Source organism: Nerophis ophidion, linkage group LG29 (genome assembly GCF_033978795.1).
Source record: "Nerophis ophidion isolate RoL-2023_Sa linkage group LG29, RoL_Noph_v1.0, whole genome shotgun sequence".
NCBI classification, from domain to species: domain Eukaryota; kingdom Metazoa; phylum Chordata; class Actinopteri; order Syngnathiformes; family Syngnathidae; genus Nerophis; species Nerophis ophidion.
This window is the reverse complement of record NC_084639.1, coordinates 14,619,337-14,641,415: the sequence shown is the minus strand read 5'-3', so window position 1 is coordinate 14,641,415 and position 22,079 is coordinate 14,619,337. Positions and strand designations below refer to the sequence as shown.

Below are 22,079 nucleotides of genomic sequence, written 5' to 3'. Positions count from 1 at the left end.
TATATATATATATATATATATATATATTTACATCGAATGTTTGATTGAAATATATTTGTACAATATTCATTTTATTATTTACATCGATTTTTGAAAATTCTGAATGTAAAAAAAAAATGCTCAGGTTGTTTTAAAAAAATAAATATAAAATAAAAACATATATATATATTTCACATGAACTTTTAAATTCAAACGTTTAAAAAAATTTGATGCAAAAAAACGTATATAACTATTTTTTGACATCGATTTTGTCAATTAACACTCCTTTTAACTGCAGAATTATAAACAGATTCCAGGTGTTAGCTTTGGAAATTTACATTTACTGACTGACTCCGTCCTTTTTTCCTCATAATTGAGGGATTATGTATATTTCCACTCCACAGTCTATTTGTTGGTTTATTTTAAAGAATCTTAAAGCCAGAAAGTTGACATTTGAATGGCCTACATCTGTTGTCGGCTTTCTTTCTACAGAAAGGAGTTTTCTCCACTGCTCATATGTAACGGCGCAGCGCCCTCTAGTGGCGGGATACTCGTCAATGACGTCATTGTTTTGTCATCAGTGGCACTTTTGTGGTTGAAATCCCGAAAGACAAAGTCAATAAAAGTAGACAATCTTGTTTTATTGCTGACAAAACTCTTGACAGCTGTGTGGTTCTCACAGTAAAAACAACATTTGCACTTTGCTTGTTCACGTCCACATTCATGAAAAACGCTACTTCCGGTAAAGCCGCTAGCCTCGCTACACATCAACACGGTTGGCTTGGTTTAAAATAAAAAACCCCGCTTAAACGTGACATTAAATAAGAGTACCAGCAGGACTGCAGTGTAAGGAAACCAAGCTACATGCCAGTTCATTCACAGCAGGCACATGTTGCTCCGCTTCCTCTTCCGGAACCTTTTCACAATAAAAGCCCGCCGCGCTCTAGGCGAACATGCACCACGGCGTCTGCTCCAGGTCACACTCCAGCTTGACGTTGATGACCGTGCATGGAGCGCCCCCTATGGTCAGCTGCTGTCGTGACTCCACTTGGTAGCGCAGGTTGCTGAGCCCGCCCTCCGGGTCCACCTTGAACTGCTCCTGCTTTTGGCTGGCCACGCGCTTCTGGTCCCTCTTGCGCCAGCCGGGGTCATGCAGGTGCAGGAAGGTCTCGGATCCCGTCGTGATACCGCTGGGCCGGAACAGCTGCACGGGTGCGAAAGGAGCAGAAGCGTCAGTGTTTGGCGGGGACCTTTTATGCTTTCAAATTGAGACACGCCCACCTGTAAGTTGGCTTTTTTGAGGCGTCTGTAGAACTCGTCGTCCTCGCGGCCCCACCCCCAGAAGCGGTTGGACATACCGTTACACTGCACACACACACACACAACATTTGTATACGGTTAGACATGTACGAACAAACCGATTCACATCTTATTCATCTGGATTCTAAATAGATTCATAATTTTTTTTAAATCGATGTAAAACAAAAAAAGAAAAGAAATAAATATGAATATATATATATATATATATATATATATACACACACACACACATCTTATTGTTTATATACATATACATCTTATTTTTTTATTACATCAATTTCACAAAATTATGAATTATAAAAATATTCTGGTTTAAAAAATATATATCGATTTTTAGATTTAAATATTTAAAGCATCGATGTAAAAAATATATGTACATTTAGAATTTACTTTTTTTTCTAAATCGATTTTTGAAAACTACGAATTATAAAAAAAACGTTCATGTTTAAAACATAATTACAACAACAACATTGATTTTTGAAAATTATGAATTATAAAAAGTTACCAGGTTGTTTAAAAATAATAAAATTATATACATATACACACATACACATATACATACATATATATATATATATATATACATATATACACATATATATATATATATATATATATATACATATATACACACATATATATATATACATATATATATACACATATATATATATATATATATATACATTTATATATATACAGTGGGGCAAAAAAGTATTTAGTCAGCCACCGATTGTGCAAGTTCTCCCACTTAAAATGATGACAGGGGTTTGTAATTTTCATCATAGGTACACTTCAACTGTGAGAGACAGAATGTGAAGAAAAAAAAATCCAGGTAGTTATATTGTGGGAATTTGAAATAATTTATTTGAAAATTATTGTGGAAAATAAATATTTGGTCAACCATTCAAAGCTCTTGCTGATGGAAGGAGGTTTTGGCTCAAAATTTCACGATACATGGCCCCATTCATTCTTTCCTTAACACGGATCAATCGTCCTGTCCCCTTAGCAGAAAAACAGCCCCAAAGCATGATGTTTCCACCCACATGCTTCACAGTAGGTATGGTGTTCTTAGAATCCAACTTAGTATTCTTCTTCCGACAAACACCACGAGTTGAGCTTATACCAAAAAGTTCTATTTTGGTTTCATCTGACCACATGACATTCTCCCAATCCTCTGCTGTACCATTCATGTGCTATCTGGCAAACTTCAGACGGGCCTGGACATGCACTGGCTTAAGCAGGGGGACAAGTCTGGCACTGCAGGATTACAGTATATTCCCTGTCGGCGTAGTGTGTTACTGACGGTAACCTTTGTTACTTTGGTCCCAGCTCTAAGCAGGTCATTCACCAGGTCCCCCCGTGTGGTTCTGGGATTTTTGCTCACCGTTCTCATGATCATTTTGACCCAACGGGATGAGATCTTGCGTGGAGCCCCAGATCGAGGGAGATTATTAGTGGTCTTTTATGTCTTCCATTTTCTGATAATTGCTCCCACAGTTGATTTTTTTCACACCAAGCTGCTTGCCTATTGTAGATTCACTCTTCCCAGTCTGCTGATGGTCTGGAATTCTTTTCCTGGTGTCCTTCGATAGCTCTTTGGTCTTGGCCATAGTGGAGTTTGGTGTCCGACTGTTTGAGGCTGTGGACAGGTGTCTTTTATACAGATAACGAGATCAAACAGGTTCCATTAATACAGGTAACGAGCGGAGGACAGAAGAGCTTCATAAAGAAGAAAGTTACAGGTCTGTGAGAGCCTTCCTTGTTTGAAGTGACCAAATACTTATTTTCCACCATAATTTACAAACAAATTCTTTAACATTCCTGTATTTTTTTTCCCACATTCTGTCTCTCACAGTTGAAGTGTACCTATGATGAAAATTACAGACCTCTGTCATCATTTTAAGTGGGAGAACTTGCACAATCGGTGGCTGACTAAATACTTTTTTACCCCACTGTAAGACTTTTAAAGTCATTTTGATAGTAGGCTAATATAGCTAATATAAACACTTACATAATGTGTTGCCTTCATTATAACACTTACACAAGACAAAGTAATTTTGATTGTAAGCTAATAAAGACACATGTGTTGCCTTCATTATAACAATACAATAGTTTCAAAGTCATTTTGATAGTAGGCTAATATAGCTAATATAGACACTTACATAATGTGTTGCCTTCATTGTAACACTTATACAAGACTTTTAAAGTCATTTTGATTGTAGGCTAATATAGACACATCATGTGTTGCCTTCATTATAACACTAATACAAGACTTTTAAAGTCATTTTGATAGTAGGCTAATATAGCTAATATAGACACTTGCATAATGTGTTGCCTTCATTATAACACTTACACAAGACAAAGTAATTTTGATTGTAAGCTAATAAAGACACATAATGTGTTGCGTTCATTATAACACTAATACAATAGTTTCAAAGTCATTTTGATAGTAGGCTTATATAGCTAATATACACACTTACATCATGTGTTGCCTTCATTGTAACACTTATATAAGACTTTTAAAGTCATTTTGATTGTAGGCTAATACAGACACTTACATCATGTGTTGCCTTCATTGTAACACTTATATAAGACTTTTAAAGTCATTTTGATTGTAGGCTAATACAGACACTTACATCATGTGTTGCCTTCATTATAACACATTAGAAATTTTAAAGTCATTTTGATAGTAGGCTAATATAGACACATCATGTGTTGCCTTCATTATAACACTAATGCAAGACTTTTAAAGTCATTTTGATAGTAGGCTAATATAGCTAATATAGACACTTACATGATGTGTTGCCTTCATTATAACACTTATATAAGACTTTTAAAGTCATTTTGATAGTAGGCTAATATAGACACATCGTGTTGCCTTCATTATAACACTAATACAAGACTTTTAAAGTAATTTTGATAGTAGGCTAATAAAAACATTTACATCATGTGTTGCCTTCATTATAACACTAATACAAGACTTAAGTCATTTTGATAGTAGGGTAATATAGACACTTACACCATGTGTTGCCTTCATTATAACACTTATACAACACTCTTAAAGTCATTTTGATTGTAGGCTAATATAGACACATGTGTTGCCTTCATTATAACACTAATACAAGACTTTTAAAGTCAGTTTGATTGTAGGCTAATACAGCTAATATAGACACATCATGTGTTGCCTTCATTATAACACTAATACAAGACTTTTAAAGTAATTTTGATAGTAGGCTAATAAAAACACATCATGTGTTGCCTTCATTATAACACTAATACAAGACTTTTAAAATAATGTTGATAGTAGGTTAATATAGCTAATATAGACACTTACACCATGTGTTGCCTTCATTATAACACTTATACAACACTCTTAAAGTCATTTTGATTGTAGGCTAATATAGACACATCATGTGTTGCCTTCATTATAACACTAATACAAGACTTTTAAAGTAATTTTGATAGTAGGCTAATAAAAACATGTGTTGCCTTCATTATAACACTAATTAAAGACTTTTAAAATAATGTTGATAGTAGGTTAATATAGCTAATATAGACACATCATGTGTTGCCTTCATTATAACACTTATATAAGACTTTTAAAGTCATTTTGATTGTAGGCTAATAAAGACACTTACATCATGTGTTGCCTTCATTATAACCCTAAAACAATACTTTTAAAGTAATTTTGATAGTAGGCTAATATAGCTAATATTGATACTTACATCATATGTTCCCTTCATTATAACACTTATATACAACTTTTAAAGTCATTTTAGTATTAGGACAATATAGCTAATATAGACACTTACATCATGTGTTGCCCTCATTATAACTCTTATACGACTTTTAAAGTAATTTTAGTATTAGGATAATATAGCTAATATAGACACATCATGTGTTGCCTTCATTATAACACTTATATACGACTTTTAAAGTCATTTTAGTATTAGGATAATATAGCTAATATAGACACTTACATCATGTGTTGCCCTCATTATAACACTTATATACGACTTTTAAAGTCATTTTAGTATTAGGATAATATAGCTAATATAGACACTTACATCATGTGTTGCCCTCATTATAACACTTATATACGACTTTTAAAGTCATTTTAGTATTAGGATAATATAGCTAATATAGACACATCATGTGTTGCCCTCATTATAACACTTATACAAGACTTTTAAAGTCATTTAGATTGTAGGCTAATATAGAAACTTACATCATGTGTTGCCTTCATTATAACACTTAACAAGACTTTTAAAGTCATTTTGATTGTATGCTAATATAGACACATCATGTGTTGCCTTCATTATAACACTAATACAAGACTTTTAAAGTCATTTTGATAGGCTAATATAGACACTCACATCATGTGTTGCCTTCATTATAACACTTATATACAACTTTTAAAGTAACTTTAGTATTAGGCTAATATAGCTAATATAGACACATCATGTGTTGCGTTCATTATAACACGTGTATAAGACTTTTAAAGTCATTTTGACAGTAGGCTAATACAGCTAATGTATATATATTATATAAGGCTTTAAATTTTTTTTGGTCCGATATGGCTCTTTTAACATTTTGGGTTGCCGACCCCTGGACTAAGCATTTCACTGGAGAAGCGCTCCAATTTTGTTGTATTTTTAATGCAGTGACAATAAAAGTATTCCATTCTACTTTTCCACTACGAGCCAAGATGCCTATGTTTGAAGGGGGTATGGACTTAGTGAAGTGTACTGATGGAAGTATTCCAACGGAGACACACCCCAAGTGTGCGTAGCGTACCATTTGGTAGTGTGCCTTGGTGAGGAGCAGGATGCCGCCCACGTAGGTCTTGTAGTGATAGATGGGGTGGAGCTCAGGCGACGCCACATGGAAAGGTCCTTCGGCGGGGAACGAGTAGTCCAGCGCTTCGTTTAGCGGCAGCAGGTCCACGTCGTGCATGGCCAGGTAGTCGGTGTCGTTGCCGCTCTCCAAGTAGCCCACGTTGATAAGAGATGCCCGGTTGAACCTGAGGCGGGGAGGAAACATGTCATCCTCCTCTTAAAGGGGAACATTATCACAATTTCTGAAGGGTTAAAACCAATAAAAATCAGTTCCCAGTGGCTTATTTTATTTTTTGAAGTTTTTCTCAAAATTTTACCCATCACGCAATATACCGAAAAACGGCTTCAAAGTGCCTGATTTTAACCGTTGTTATATCCACCCGTCCATTATGCTGTGACGTCACAGCAAGTCCACACAGATACAAACATGGCGGATAGCACAGAAAGGTATAGCGATATTAGCTCAGATTCAGACTCGGATTTCAGCGCCGTAAGCGATTCAACAGATTACGCGTGTATTGAAACGGATGGTTGGAGTGTGGAGGCAGATAGCGAAAACGAAATTGAAGATGAAACTGAAGAGGAAACTGAAGAGATTGAGCCATATCAGACAGCGGCACGGGAGGAAGCGAGGACGAATTCCGCGATCACCTTCTAACCAACAATTGGTATGTGTTTGTTTGGCATTAAATGTAGGTGGAGGTAAAGGCTGGATGCATATATAGCTACAAATGAGGCATAATGATGCAATATGTACATACAGCTATGATAGGAAAGGATAGGATAGGTCTTTATTGTCATTGCATGAGTACAACGAAACTTTGTTTTCAGCACAAACCTGTTCAAGATTAGACAAACAAACAGTGTACAGGGTTACAGAACAAGAACGCTGATTGGTCGCCATAAGGCGCCCCGTAAGAGATGGGAAAAAGGTAAACGCTGGGGAAGGATGAGTAAAAAAATACAATCCAGACTGGGATCCTAAGGGGCCCAGTTCGGAGTGGGAAAAAACCTCCGTAGCAAAGCACATATACATATTACAACATACACCTCGAGATAGAGGGGGTGTATGTGTGGCGTATATTTTTTTTGTGTGTGTGTATACGCCCGTAGTGTGTCTCTGTTCCGGGGCCTTGATGCATTGTGCCATCTCGTCCAAAGTCAACAACAAAAGGTGTGTGTGTCCATGAGAGACAAGAAGGGAGTTTGTTGTGTCTTCGCTGCGCTGTCCTTCGGGAGAGTTTTGAAGCCAGGGAAACAATCTAAGTTAGAATGATTTTTTTATACGGGTGAAAATAAAATTAGCTTTTCAGTCTAAATTGTCTATGACTGATCCTCAAACCTGCGGGGTAGAGAGTCCGATGTAATCCACAGTTCTTCCCGCATCCTCTAATCATTTGTGGCAGCTTTGGGGTACTTTGAAGACTGCCAGCAACTTTCATTTTGTCGACAAACCAGAGCAACGCTTACTCCAATCAGCAGAAGTCCTGTTGTCATAATTCTGAATAGGTGGATATCTTCACGTCCTCGACAGAAAAGGAGTGCCGCCAGGCACGCGGCCCTCCTTCTTCTCCCAAGAGTCCGTCGTGTGTCCAGCAACAACCGCTTCGTCACAACAACAGGTTCCCTCAAACCCAAGATCTTGTCAATTTTGTTGAGGCCAGTTAAATAGTTCCAATGTTTAGATATGGAGAGCAGTGCAAAAAGAGGCAAAAATAAAGTTAAGACAAGACAAAACAAAGAAGCAAGCAGGAGAGATAAGGGAGAGGAATGGGGAGCGTCCACCCTCGATGAGTGCCAGAGAGAATGCCAAAATAGCATGTTAGCATCGATTAGCTTGCCGTCATGCCGTGACCAGATATGTCTGATTAGCACACTCCACATAAGTCAATAACATCAACATAACTCACCTTTGTGCATTCATGCACGTTATAAGTTTGGTGGACAAAATGAGACAGAAAAAGAAGATAAATCACGTCTCAGCCAACATATCCAGGGGGTTTACCTCGCTCGTCTGCGGGAAAAGTCTGCCGTCGTCCCTGAATAGCTCGCACTCCGGCAGATTCAGTGGTGGTCTATTTTCCAATATTGCATATTTCTTTGACTTTATCGTTGTAAATGCATCTGCTTTGAGTGTCGCAGGATATCCACACATTCTTGCCATCTCTGTCGTAGCATAGCTGTCGTCGGTAAAGTGTGCGGAACGAACGAGGGACTTTCGCATCTTTTGGCCACTGGTGCAACTTAAATCCGTCTCTGTTCGTGTTGTTACACCCTCCGACAACACACCGACGATGCATGATGTCTCCAAGGTAAGAGAAAACAGTCGAAAAAACGGAAAATAACAGAGCTGATTTGACTTGGTGCGTGTAATAATATTGAGAAAATGGCGGATGCTTCATGTGGTGACGTCAAGGGTGAAAGGTCATCGCTCCGACAGGATATCAAATGAAAGGCGTTTAAATCGCCAAATTCACCCTTTTAGAGTTCGGAAATCGGTTAAAAAAACATATAGTCTTTCTTCTGCAACACCAAGGTAGATATTGACGCTTACATAGGTCTGGTGATAATGTTCCCCTTTAAAGGCCCACTGAAATTAGATTTTCTTATTTAAACGGGGATAGCAGGTCCATTCTATGTGTCATACGTGATCATTTCACGATATTGCTATATTTTTGCTGAAAGGATTTAGTAGAGAACATTTAGTAGAGAACATCCACGATAAAGTTCGCAACTTTTGGTGCTAAGAGAAAAGCCCTGCCTCTACCGGAAGTAGCAGACGATGACATCACATGTTTGATGGCTCCTCACATATTCACATTGCTTTTAATGGGAGCCTCAAACAAAAAGAGCTATTCAGACCGAGAAAACGACAATTTCCCCATTAATTTGAGCGAGGATGACAGACGGACTAAAAAAAAAAAAACGCGATTGCATTGGGACAGATTCCGATGTTTTTAGACACATTTACTAGGTTAATTCTGGGAAATCCCTTATCTTTTTATTGTGTTGCTAATGTTTTAGTGAGTTTAATAGTACCCGATAGTCGGAAGGGTGTCACCACGGGTGTCTTGACGCGCAGTGTCTCAGGGGAGTCGACGGCAGCTATGGACAAGCTCGGCTTTTCTCCGGTAAGAACTGACTTTTTAACCATAATTTTCTCACTGAAACCTGCTGGTTGAATTCCGGTAGGATCCATGTTCGCTTGACCGCGCTCTGATCCATAGGAAAGTTTCACCTCCAGGAATTTTAAACAAGGAATCACCGTGTGTTTGTGTGGTTAAAGGCTAAAGCTTCCCAACTCCATCTTTCTTCTGTGACTTCTCCAATATTAATTGAACAAATTGCAAAAGATTCAGCAACACAGATGTCCAAAAAACTGTATAATTATGCCGTTAAAGCAGACGACTTTTAGCTGTGTGTGTGTGCAGCGCTCATATTCCCTAACAGCCCGTGACGTCTTGCGTACACGTCATTATTACACGACGTTTTGAAGATGAAACTCCCGGGAAATGTAAAATTGTAATTTAGTAAACTAAAAAGGCCGTAACATTGCAACACATTGGCATGTGTTGCAATGTTAATATTTCATCATTGATTATATAAACTATCAGACTGTGTGGTGGGTAGTAGTGGGATTCAGTAGGCCTTTAAATGAGGTCACATGACTAGATCACCTGTAGTGGTCCGCCTGGTTGACGATGAGGATCTTGTGGCGGATCTTCTTCTGGCTGAGGAAAGTGTGCATGAAGGGGACGAAGACCATCAGTTCCTCGAAGCGCTCCCTGAAGGGGACCACCACGGCCAGCGCGTGCGGGCCCCACGACGTCTCGTCCCCCCACGCCGACTCCGCCTTACTCTCAGGCCGGCATGGCTGCTGGGGGGCGTCCCTGCCGTGGTGCGGGGAGGCGGCCGGGCCGTCGCCGGAGCAGCTGAGCTGCAGCCAGAGCAGCGGGGCGGACAGCAGCACGAGGCAGAGTGCAAAGAGCTTCCACACTGAACATCTCCTTGGAAGACACCTGCTGGCGTGCGCACACACACACACACACACACACACACACATGCTATCATTGCATAACAACTCCCATCACAACAAACTTTTTCGCCAACCGCTCCTACTAAACACCAAAATCAGAGATGTTGTCACGTTGTGTAAATGGTCAATAAAAACAGAATACAATGATTAATACAACCTTTTCAACCTATATTCAATTGAATAGACTACAAAGACAAGATATTTAACAATCGAACAGGAAAACTTTGTTTTTTTTAGCAAATATTAGTTCATTGGGAATTTGATGCCTGCAACGTGTTTCAAAAAAGCTGACTCAAGCGGCAAAAAAGACTGAGAAAGTTGAGGAAGGCACATCAAACACTTAATTGGAACATCCCACAGGTGAACAGGCTAATTGGGAACAAGTGGGTTCCATGATTGGGTATAAAAGCAGCTTCCATGAAACAAGGATGGGGCGAGGGTCACCACTTTGTGAACGAATGTGTGAGCAAATTGTCCAACAACATTTCTCAACCAGCTATTGCAAGGAATTTAGAGATTTCACCATCTAAGGTCCGTAATATCATCGACAGGTTTGGAGAATCTGGAGAAATCACTGCATGTAAGCAATGATATTACGGACCTTTGATCCCTCAGGCGGTACTCCATCAAAAAGCAACATCAGTGTGTAAAAGATATCACCACATGGGCTCAGGAACACTTCAGAAAACCACTGTCAGTAACTACAGTTGGTTGCTACATATGTAAGTGCAAGTTAAAACTACTATGCAAAGCCAAAGCCATTTATCAACAACACCCAGAAATGCCAGCGGCTTCGCAGGGCCTGAGCTCATCTAAGATGGACTGATGCAAAGTGGAAAATTGCTCTGTGAGCTGACGAGTCCACATTTCAAATTGTTTTTGGAAAGTGTGGACGTCGTGTCATCCAGAACGAAGAGGAAAAGAACCATCTGGACTGTTATAGGTGCAAAGTTCAAAAGCCAGCATCTGTGACGGTATGGGGGTGTATTAGTGCCCAAGGCATGGGTAACTTACTCATCTGTGAAGGCAATATTAATGCTGAAAGGTACATACAGCTTTTAGACATGTTGCCATCCAAGCAACGTCATCATAGACGCCCCTGCTTATTTCAGCAGGACATTGCCAAGCCACGTATTACAACAGCATGGATTCATAGTAAAAGAGTGCGGGTACTAGACTGGCCTGCCTGTAGTCCAGACCTGTCTCCCATTGAAAATGTGTGGTGCATTATGAAGCCTAAAATACTGCAACAGACTGTTGAACAACATAAGCTTTATATCAAGCAAGAATGGGAAAGAATTCCACCCGAAAAGCTTAAAAAGTTGGTCTTCTCAGTTCCAAAACTTTTACTGAGTGTTGTTAAAATAAAAGGCCATGTAAAATAGTGGTAAAAATTTCCCTATGACTACTTTTTGCTACGTGTTGCTGCAATTAAATTCTAAGTTAATGAGATTGGCACCAGCGGCCCCCGCAGCCCCAAAGGGAATAAGCGGTAGAAAATGGATGGATGGATGGATGATTATTTGCACCAAAAAAAATGTTTCTCAGTTGCAACATTAAATATATTGTCTTTGCTGTCTATTCAATTGAATATAAACTGATAAGGATTTGCAAATCATAATATTCTGTTTTTATTTATGAATTACTCAACGTGCCAACTTCACAGGTTTTGGGTTTTGTACATATACGTGTACAGTAGATCTTCGCCACCCAAAAAAGGCTTGTCTTGGTCTTGAGACTTGAAAAGGCTGAGAGATGGTAGTCTTGTTTCTTTCCTGAACGGTCCTTTAGCTAAATATGCTAGGAGGATATGCTAACCGCCAGCTAGCGCACTTGAAAATAAGCAAGGCGGATTGACAGAAATATCAACACCAAGTAGTATAGTATCAGGGCGATACCACAGTGGTTGGATCAACATTTTTTTTACTATCAAAAAATATTTTCTATTGTTTACAAACTCAGGAAATAAGCCCTTAGACACAGGAGGTCTTTAAAGGGAAAAAAACCAAAGGATTTTAATCAGAGCCAACAAATTAAATATTTAATTGACATCGTTACGCCGCCATCCTTTGTTTTGGTCTGATTCTAATGGTGATGAAAACATATCAGTATCAGAACTGATATGACCAATAATGTCCCTGTAACTACTTGGTATTGGATCGATACCCAAATCTGTAGTATGAGTAAAAATACATTGAAGTATTGAAATAACTGAAGAATAAGTGATTATTACATTTTAACATAAGCGGTAGAACATGGATGGATGGGTAGATAGAACAAAAAGTAACCAATTATTAACAATAAATTAACAAGTAGATTACCGTAAATTCCGGACCACATGCTAAATCTTTTTCAGAAACTTTGAGCCCTGCGGCTGATGAAATGGCGTCGCTAATTTACAGATTTTTAACAAACCATTTAGTGCTTTCAACCGGAAGTAGAAGTGTCATTCCATCTTAAAACCACCCACTGCGGTTCTACTCGTTTGGATTCTTCATTCACCACTCCAAGCAATGTTTATAAGTTTCACAATATAAGCAAAACAATACTTACTTACTAAACCATGCCCTTTGTGATGTCCGTAGGAGTGTTTTCATGCATATTTGTAAATACTACTGTAATGACACTAGCTAATGTGCTAACACATTTATGAGTATATTTGTTAGTATTGTTACCTTCAGCATTCTTTTTGTATTGCTTCAGTTTCACAAATTCCTCAGTAAATTCAACAAAACGTCACTGTGGAGTTATTGAGTATTGAATTTATTAGAGAGCTGGCTTCCGCAGCTAGGGAGTCCATGACGATGACTTCTGTTTTGTTTGATCAGCCGTTTTACTGCTGTGCTACAGACACATTTTGGAAACAATTAAGGTATGAAAACAAACATTTACAGAATCTTTGTGTAAATTACTAATTTCGCTACATACATACATACATACATACATACATATAAATATATATGTATATATATATATATATACATATATATATTACACATATATATATATACATATATATATGTATATATATACATACATATACACACACATATATATATGTATATATATATTACACATGTATATATGTATATATATATACATACATATACACACACATATATGTATATACATACACACATACACAAACACACATATATATATATATATATATATACTTATCTACATATACATACATACATATACACACACATACGTACATATACAGTATATACATATACAATTTTTTAAATATACATACACATACAAATATATACATATATATATACACACACATATAAGCATATACATATATACATACATATATAAATGTATACATACATATATAAATGTGTGTATATATATATATACACACACATATATAAATATATATATACACACACACATGTATATATAAATATATATATATATATATATACACATATATATATACACACACACACATATATACATACATATGTATGCTTATATACATATACATACACATACACATATACACACATACATACATATACAGTATATACATATACAAAATTTACATATACATACACATACAAATATATACATATATACACACATATATATATATGCATATATATATACATACATATATAGATTTATGTATATATATATACATATATAAATGTGTATATATATATACACACACATATATATATCTCAAATATATATACACACACACATATATATACAAACACACATTTATACAAACACACGTATACACACACACACCTTATAGTTTGGTGCGGCTAATATATGTGGGAAATATTTTTTCCCCAAAATGTTGTGGGTGCAGCCTATAAGCCGGTGCGCTATACAGTCTGAAAAATTAGGGTAAACAAAACAAAATAAAACAATTGGAAATTATGTGATATGTTATTGCATAACTTAGCAGGTACAATAGAAGCGTTTGTAACCGGTTTTGAAAAAGTAATATCATCATATATATACCAAATAATATATTATAATACATGTACATCGTTATAGCATGAGGCTGCAGTATATATCGCGGTAAAGATAGCACCCATCCGTACTCTGTATGCAACCTGTTTAGCCTGGTCCTCCAGTGATGATAACACTCAATAATAAGAAATGAAGTTTATTTGCCGCAATGAAGAATTATTGAGTTAGGAGAGTGGCACCACACAGACATGGAGACTGACACTTTGCCGTTAGCCGCCTCTGTATCAGCTATTTCTTCCGGTGGACGGGCTGAGCATCAAAAATAGGAATCGATGTTTAAAAACTTGGAACAGTTCCGAAGAGAATTGGAATGTGAGACATGGTTCCAATCGATGCCCGACGCCAAACCCTACCTTTATTCTGACCGAACCCAGGGTTTAAGATAAACTTTTACCGCCTTCAGGATAATTTTTCTCAGTTTTTCTCACCTTTTCTTGATCATTGTAAAAGGTTAATGTACCAATACATCATCTACATCAGGGGTCTCAGACACGCGGCCAGCGGTCCAATTGCGTCTCTCTCTCTCTCGCTCTCTCTCTCTCCCCGGCGCCAGGGAGCCGAGCGGACCGGTAGCTTCCGAAGCACTCCGCTGAAGGACCGAGCGACAATACAAAACCGTGGTGCACTGGACCCCAGCGCTGATACGCCGACAGAGAGTCGCTGGGCGAATCGGACGTGTAACATGTTAGTCGTGATGTTAGCCCGTTCGGGGCTAATTGTGCTACCGTAACTGTAAACTCCAGGGTGAGCCACACACCCCACCCTCGGTGGCTCCAGACAGAGACAATTTCTGTTATTAGGGTCCAAAAAGGCTCTTTCAACATTCTGGGTTGCCTACCCCTGCGTTAAGGGAAAAACGGCAAATGTGTGAAAGCGACAGAAACGTTGCCATGGAGACAGGTTTTTTTTTACGTGCCTGGCTGGAGTTGCACCGCGACACCTGTTTGTCAATGATAACAGTCCCCAATAACCTGGACCAATTCAAACCGATATATTTTTTGTTTGTTTAATTTGCATTGCCTCATATTACTTAATTCTCATTTTGTTCACTTATATTTTGTTGTTATTTTGCGTTGAAAATAAAAATAAAGGCATTTAAAAATATATTTTTTTAAGAAATATTTTCTTGCAACCCAGCCTCACCAACACTCTGCATCCAGTGGCCCCCAGGCAAATTGAGTTTGAGACGCCTGATCTACATATTGTTGGCTGCCTTCTTCAAAAGACTAAATACGATACTTCTTGAGGTTTCATAAACGATTACTCATTTTGTCGTGAAGTTATCTTCCCCTTAGGTCTTTCTTTCTAACTGTTGTCTCTTATAGAATGGTTTCTCATTAGCCCCCGTGGCTTTACCTTTGCTGTGGTCGCTGCTAATAACATCAGGTCTCGGCTTAGCAGCACATGCGGCTTTGTGCCGCTTCCATAAGTCTTCAAGTGAGAGACTTTTAAAGTGACGTGTCAGACGCTCGTCTTGAACCCTCCATGTTTAATTATTGCAGAACAAGTTTGGCGTACTACTAGTGAAATGTCTTCTTCTAAAATGCTGAAGAAATGCCCAAGCGCAGCGCCATGATGATTTATTTTCACACTACAGGTGGCACACGTGGTATAATGACACCACAAATATGCAACCACACCGTAGGCAAGGGAACGGTTGTAGCTACAAAAGCAAGACCAACGACTTTATTTTTATCAGCTCATTTTATTGGTTGATTTATCGTAATTATTGATGTGACGTCATGATTACCATAATTGCCCAAGTACCACATTAATAGATTAGAATAGAATAGAACATTGTTCAATTCTTAGAAAGTAATCAGTACATGTATTTTGGGACCAACAATAGTTTAAGTATTCTTTCCGGTCTTTTCTCATTCCTAACATTTCAGTAGAACATGCAATTACTGGCTGTACAACTCCCTTTGTTCATGCAAGGCAGTCACAAATGTCTCAAACATTTCCCGTTTGTCTCACTGTTTTGGTAAAGACGTGCATTATAGGGCCTAAAAGTGTGATGTGGAAACGCATTGCATTGTGGGTCTTGCTGGAATTAATCACTTATCAACATGGCTGAATGCAAGATTATGCGCTTGCTGAATGCAAGATTATGCGCTTAATTTTTTTTTTTTTCTTCCGAATGCAGCTGAGATAGGCTCCAGCACTCCCTGCGAGCCCGAAAGAGACAAGCGGTAGAAAATGGATGGAGGGAAGTTCAAAACATGGCGCAAACGTGCGGCATCATTAACTACCAGCACTGTGGTCATGATTGCTTTCGGGGGGATTTGGTGACAATTTTCTCATTTCCAGCGTGAAAGTCAAGCTGAAAGAAGTTGGGTTATGAAGCTGTTTAAGAGATGGCGAATATCAGCCCTGAGATGATTGAACATAACTTTTAACGCCATCACAGCATTTTCACACTGCTAAGTTTTAATCAGAGCATGTTTTATTGAGTTTCACACATAGCATTTAGTAGGCGGTTAGTGTTAGCCAAACTAGCTGCGGGTGAGTTTAAAAAAACAACGTACAGTACTTTTGATAAAAGTATGTTGTCTGTTTACTTTTAGTCTTGGGTAGGCACAAAAATTAATGAGTATTGTTTCAGTGATCAAAGTATTTAAAAAGTTTTTGTATTTTCTGGGAAACCTGCTAACGTAATAAAATCAACGTTATGAATTATTGATCTTTTTAAGGGTCCAATTATTATTCTTTGCATCTTTGCAAAAAGTTCTACATTCCTGTTTTTTTCTGTCAAGATGAGTAAACATTATGAGATATAAATTGAACTTTTAAAAATTAATTTATAATATTTTTTTATTTTTAACATTTTTATGAGAGACACACTTCGGTGTCCCGGGACCAAACCTGAAGGGAGCATGAACGGTTAATTTATATATATATATATATATATATATATATTTATATGTAGGTGTGGGAAAAAAATCACAAAAAATCTCCTGATGATTGAGGGAACCCCTCATGAAACAGATCTGTAGAGATGAAGTAGTCTTGTGATTTTTTCCCACACCTACATATTGCGCTCTACCACGGTATCGAGCACTATTCTCCGGATAATCCAATCAAGACATATATATATTTATATATATTTTTTTCTATATACAAAACCCAAAACCAATGAAATTGGCACATTGTGTAAATGGTAAATAAAAACATAATACAATTATTTGCAAAACCTTTTCAACTTATATTCAATTGAATAGACTGGAAAGACAAGATATTTAATGTTCCAACTGAAAAACATTTTTTTTTTGCAAATAATCATGAACTTAGAATTTAATTGCAGCAATACATTGCAAAAAAGTTGTCACAGGGGCATTTTTACCACTGTGTTACATGGCCTTTCTTTTTAACAACACTCAGTAAACGTTTGGGAACTGAGGAGACCAGTTTTTGAAGCTTTTCAGGTGGAATTATTTCCCATTCTTGCTTGATGGATCCCGACTACATGTCAACCGTCAGTTTTCGGTGAGAAAATTGTGGTAATAAGTCGCCTCTTACCGGGGATAAGCGGTGTTTCTGTCCTGCTGCAGCTTCGTGACTTCCCTCAGAGACTCTGGCGTCAACACACCCGTGGGCACATCCCTCCGACTATCAGGTACTATTTAACTCACTAAAACACTAGCAACACAATAGGCAGATAAGGGATTTCCCAGAATGATCCTAGTATATGTGTCTAAAAACATCTGAATCGCTATCACTGCAATCGCCTTTTTTTTTTCTCTCTCTAGCCCTTCACTCAAATTTCCTCACCTACGAATCTTTAATCCTCGCTCAAATTAATGGGGAAATTGTCGCTTTCTCGGTCTGAATAGCTCTTGCTGCTGGAGGCTCACCTTATAAACAATGTGAGGAGCCCTACAACCCGTGATGTCACGCGCACATCGTCTGCTACTTCCGGTAAAGGCAAGGCTTTTTTATTAGCGACCAAAAGTTGCGAACTTTATCGTCGATGTTCTCTACTAAATCGTTTCAGCAAAAATATGGCAATATCGTGAAATGATCAAGTATGACACATAGAATGGACCCACTATCCCCGTTTAAATAAGAAAATCTAATTTCAGTAGGCCTTTAAATAAAACCTCTGCTGCGTTTTTTATGAAAACTTAGGACTACTACGCTACTGCGTTTTAATGTCGGTCCTTATGATGGTACTTGGAGAGCTAAGTGTTGTCTGAGGTGATAGTTGGTGAAAAAAGATGTTAGCAGCACACAACAAGCAAACATGACAAGCAGGCTCACTTCAACCTCTGTTTTCTCAACATGCTAACTCCTTATTAAGGCCTACCGAAACCCACTACTACCGACCACGCAGTCTGATAGTTTATATATCAATGATGAAATATTAACATTGCAACATATGCCAATTCGGCCTTTTTAGTTTACCAAATTGCAATTTTAAATTTCCCGCGAGTTTCTTGTTGAAAACGCCACGGAATGATGACGCACAAGCGTGACGTCACGGACTGTCAGGAAATATTAGCAGCTGCACCACTCGCGGCTAAAAGTTGTCTGCTTTAACCGCAAAATTACACAGTATTTTGGACATCTGTGTTGCTGAATCTTTTGCAATTTGTTCATTTAATAATGGAGACTATAAAAAAGAATGCTGTTGGTGGAAAGCGGTGGATTGCAGCTGTCTTTTGCATCGAGACACAGCCGGTGTTTCTTTGTTTGTTGTGAAGCACAGCGGTCAAGCGAACATGTTTTCTCTACGTCAACCAGCATGTTTTGGAATGGGGAAATTGTGATATATATTTTACCGGAGACATCAGTGGATTATTCGTCGTCCTGCAGCAGCTGTCAAAAAAGGCAGCGGTGAGCTTGGCTCCTCGGCTTCTCTCTGAGACACTGCGTGTTCACCGCAGCCATCTGACCTCGAGGTATGTCCTTATAATCTTTAAAATCTCACTGAAACACTATTAAAACAGTAAGCAGATAAGGGATCTTCCAGAATTATCCTGGTAAATGTGTCTAATTACATCGTTTTTTTTTCACTATCAATATCCTAATTCACAAATCTTTTATCCTCGCTCAAATTAATGGGGAAACTGTCGCTTTCTCGTTTTGAATTGTTCTTACTGCTGGTGCCTCACATTATGAACAATGTGAGGATGTGAGGAGCTCTACAACCCGTGACGTCACGCGCACATCGTCCGCTACTTCCGGTACAGGCAAGGCTTTTTTATTAGCGACCAAAAGTTGCGAACTTTATCGTCGATGTTGTCTACTAAATCCTTTCAGCAAAAATATGGCAATATCATGAAATGATCAAGTATGACACATAGAATGGACCCGCTATCCCTGTTCAAATAAGAAAATCTCATTTCAGTAGGCCTTTAAATAAAACCTCTGCTGCGTTTTTTATGAATATTTAGACCTACTACGCCACTGCGTTTTAATGTCGGTCCTTATGATAGTACTTGGAGAGCTAAGTGTTGTCTGAGGTGATAATTGGTGAAAAAAGATGTTAGCAGCACACAGCAAGCAAACATGACAAGCAGGCTCACTTCAACCTCGGTTCTCTCAACATGCTAACTCATTATAAAGGCCTACCGAAACCCACTACTACCGACCACGCAGTCTGATAGTTTATATATCAATGATGAAATATTAACATTGCAACACATGCCAATACGGCCTTTTTAGTTTACTAAATTGCAATTTTAAATTTCCCGCGAGTTTCTTGTTGAAAACGTCGCGGAATGATGACGCTTACGCGTGACGTCACGGACTGTCAGGAAATATTAGCAGATGCACCATTATCGGCTAAAAGTCATCTGCTTTAACCGCATAATTACACAGTATTTTGGACATCTGTGTTGCTGAATCTTTTGCAATTTGTTCATTTAATAATGGAGACTATAAAGAAGAATTCTGTTGGTGGAAAGCGGTGTATTGCAGCTGTCTTTAGCACCGAGACACAGACGGTGTTTGTTTGTTTGTTGTGAAGCAGAGCGGCCAACCGAACATGTTTTCTCTACGTCAACCAGCATGTTTTTGGATGGGGAAATTGTGATCTATATTTTACCGGAGACATCAATGGATTATTCGTCGTCCTGCAGCAGCTGTCAAAAAAGGCAGCAGTGAGCTTGGCTCCTCGGTTTCTCTCTGAGACACTGCGTGTTCACCGCAGCCATCTGACCTCGAGGTATGTCCTTACAATCTTTAAAATCTCACTAAAACACTATTAAAACAGCAAGCAGATAAGGGATCTTCCAGAATTATCCTAGTAAATGTGTCTAATTACATCTGAAACGCTCACACTGCCGCCGCCACATTTTTTTTTTCCCTAGTCCTTCACTATCCATCCATCGATTTTCTACCGCTTATTCCCTTTTGGGGTCGCGGGGGGCGCTGGCGCCTATCTCAGCTACAATCGGGCGGAAGGCGGGGTACACCCTGGACAAGTCGCCACCTCATCGCAGGGCCAACACAGATAGACAGACAACATTCACACTCACATTCACACACTAGGGCCAATTTAGTGTTGCCAATCAACCTATCCCCAGGTGCATGTCTTTGGAAGTGGGAGGAAGCCAGAGTACCCGGAGGGAACCCACACATTCACGGGGAGAACATGCAAACTCCACACAGAAAGATCCCGAGCCTGGATTTGAACCCAGGACTGCAGGACCTTCGTATTGTGAGGCAGACGCACTAACCCCTCTGCCACCGTGAAGCCCAGTCCTTCACTATCAATATCCTAATTCACAAATCTTTCATCCTCGCTCAAATTAATGGGGAAATTGTCGCTTTCTCGGTCCGAATTGCTCTTATTGCTGGTGGCTTCCATTATAAACAATGTGAATATGTGTGGAGCCCTGCAACCAGTGACGTCACGCGCACATCAACTGCTACTTCCGGTACAGGCAAGGCTTTTTTATTAGCCACCAAAAGTTGCGAACTTTATCGTCAATGTTCTCTACTAAATCCTTTCAGCAAAAATATGGCAATATCGCGAAATGATCAAGTATGACACATAGAATGGACCTGCTATCCCCGTTTAAATAAGAACATCTCATTTCAGTAGGCCTTTAATTAACTCAGTCTTTCACTCACTCAGCCTTCACTTCGTGATGAACAACTTTTTGTGATGACTCATTTCTTGGGAAACCAACAAGGACTGACTTCAGTTTTCTTTTTTTTTTTTTAAATAAATAAATAAAGCAAATGTTATGTATAATAAAAAAAATTCTCACCTTCTCTCCTCCTTGAAGTAGAGCACAGGCTTTCTTCTCGACGAGAACATCATGTTTTAAAAAGTCATTCATCTAACAGTGGCTGTGCTTTGATTTTTTTATTTTTTTATTTTTTTTTTTCAATTTTTTACCATTGTGGCATCAATAGACTAAATAAGTCCATGGACTTGGCCAAAGATTCAGCAAAAAGTGAGCAGATTAAAAATGCAGTTTTCCAGGAAGCTGCTGCCCGGTGTGTACACGTAGCATGCTAGCATACCTGCAGCTAGCTATGCTAACGTGCTAGCGCTAGCTTCAGGCTAAAAAGCAAGACGTGGGTCGCCGTGACAGCGCCACGCACCGACCGCTTTTTAAATGTGTGAGCCGACACGGACGAGCAGTTAGAAGACATAAACACAACCAGACATTTTCTTCCTCCTCTCAGTAAAAGTTCACGTTAAGAAAACATCCGGCGATAACAGGTGCAACGTGTATAAGTTCGAATAGGAACAAATTGGATGCGAAATTAATGTTCCTACCTCCTTAAAACCTTGGCCATGTCCAGGGTCTGTTGCGCAGCAGCATGTTCCCCAAACAATTATTGCTTGTGTCTGCCGACCAGATTTTTTTTTTTTAATTTATTGATTTTAAAAGGTCAGAGGAGAAACTCATCTGTCGGGAGTTTACCTCCGGTTAGTGCGAAAT

The 22,079-nt window shown here is 38.6% G+C and overlaps 1 protein-coding gene across 6 annotated transcripts; it reads right to left on the bottom strand.

The window, feature by feature from the left end:
• Nucleotides 1-599: 599 nt before the first annotated feature.
• Nucleotides 600-22,079, bottom strand: b4galt7 (xylosylprotein beta 1,4-galactosyltransferase, polypeptide 7 (galactosyltransferase I)). Of its 6 annotated transcripts, none has more exons than XM_061891572.1 (6): nucleotides 21,396-21,893; nucleotides 21,256-21,300; nucleotides 9,818-10,162; nucleotides 6,100-6,325; nucleotides 1,261-1,344; nucleotides 600-1,183 (listed from the first exon to the last, which is right to left on the bottom strand). In XM_061891572.1, exons 1-6 carry the CDS (start codon nucleotides 21,446-21,448, stop codon nucleotides 923-925), a joined length of 1,014 nt encoding a protein of 337 aa, XP_061747556.1. In that variant the 5' UTR covers nucleotides 21,449-21,893; the 3' UTR covers nucleotides 600-922. The 6 variants fall into 6 exon arrangements, with proteins under 6 accessions (XP_061747556.1, XP_061747557.1, XP_061747562.1 ...); XM_061891573.1 differs by having other exon boundaries at nucleotides 9,818-10,159; XM_061891578.1 differs by lacking the exons at nucleotides 21,256-21,300; nucleotides 21,396-21,893 and adding an exon at nucleotides 21,914-22,079 and having other exon boundaries at nucleotides 9,818-10,159.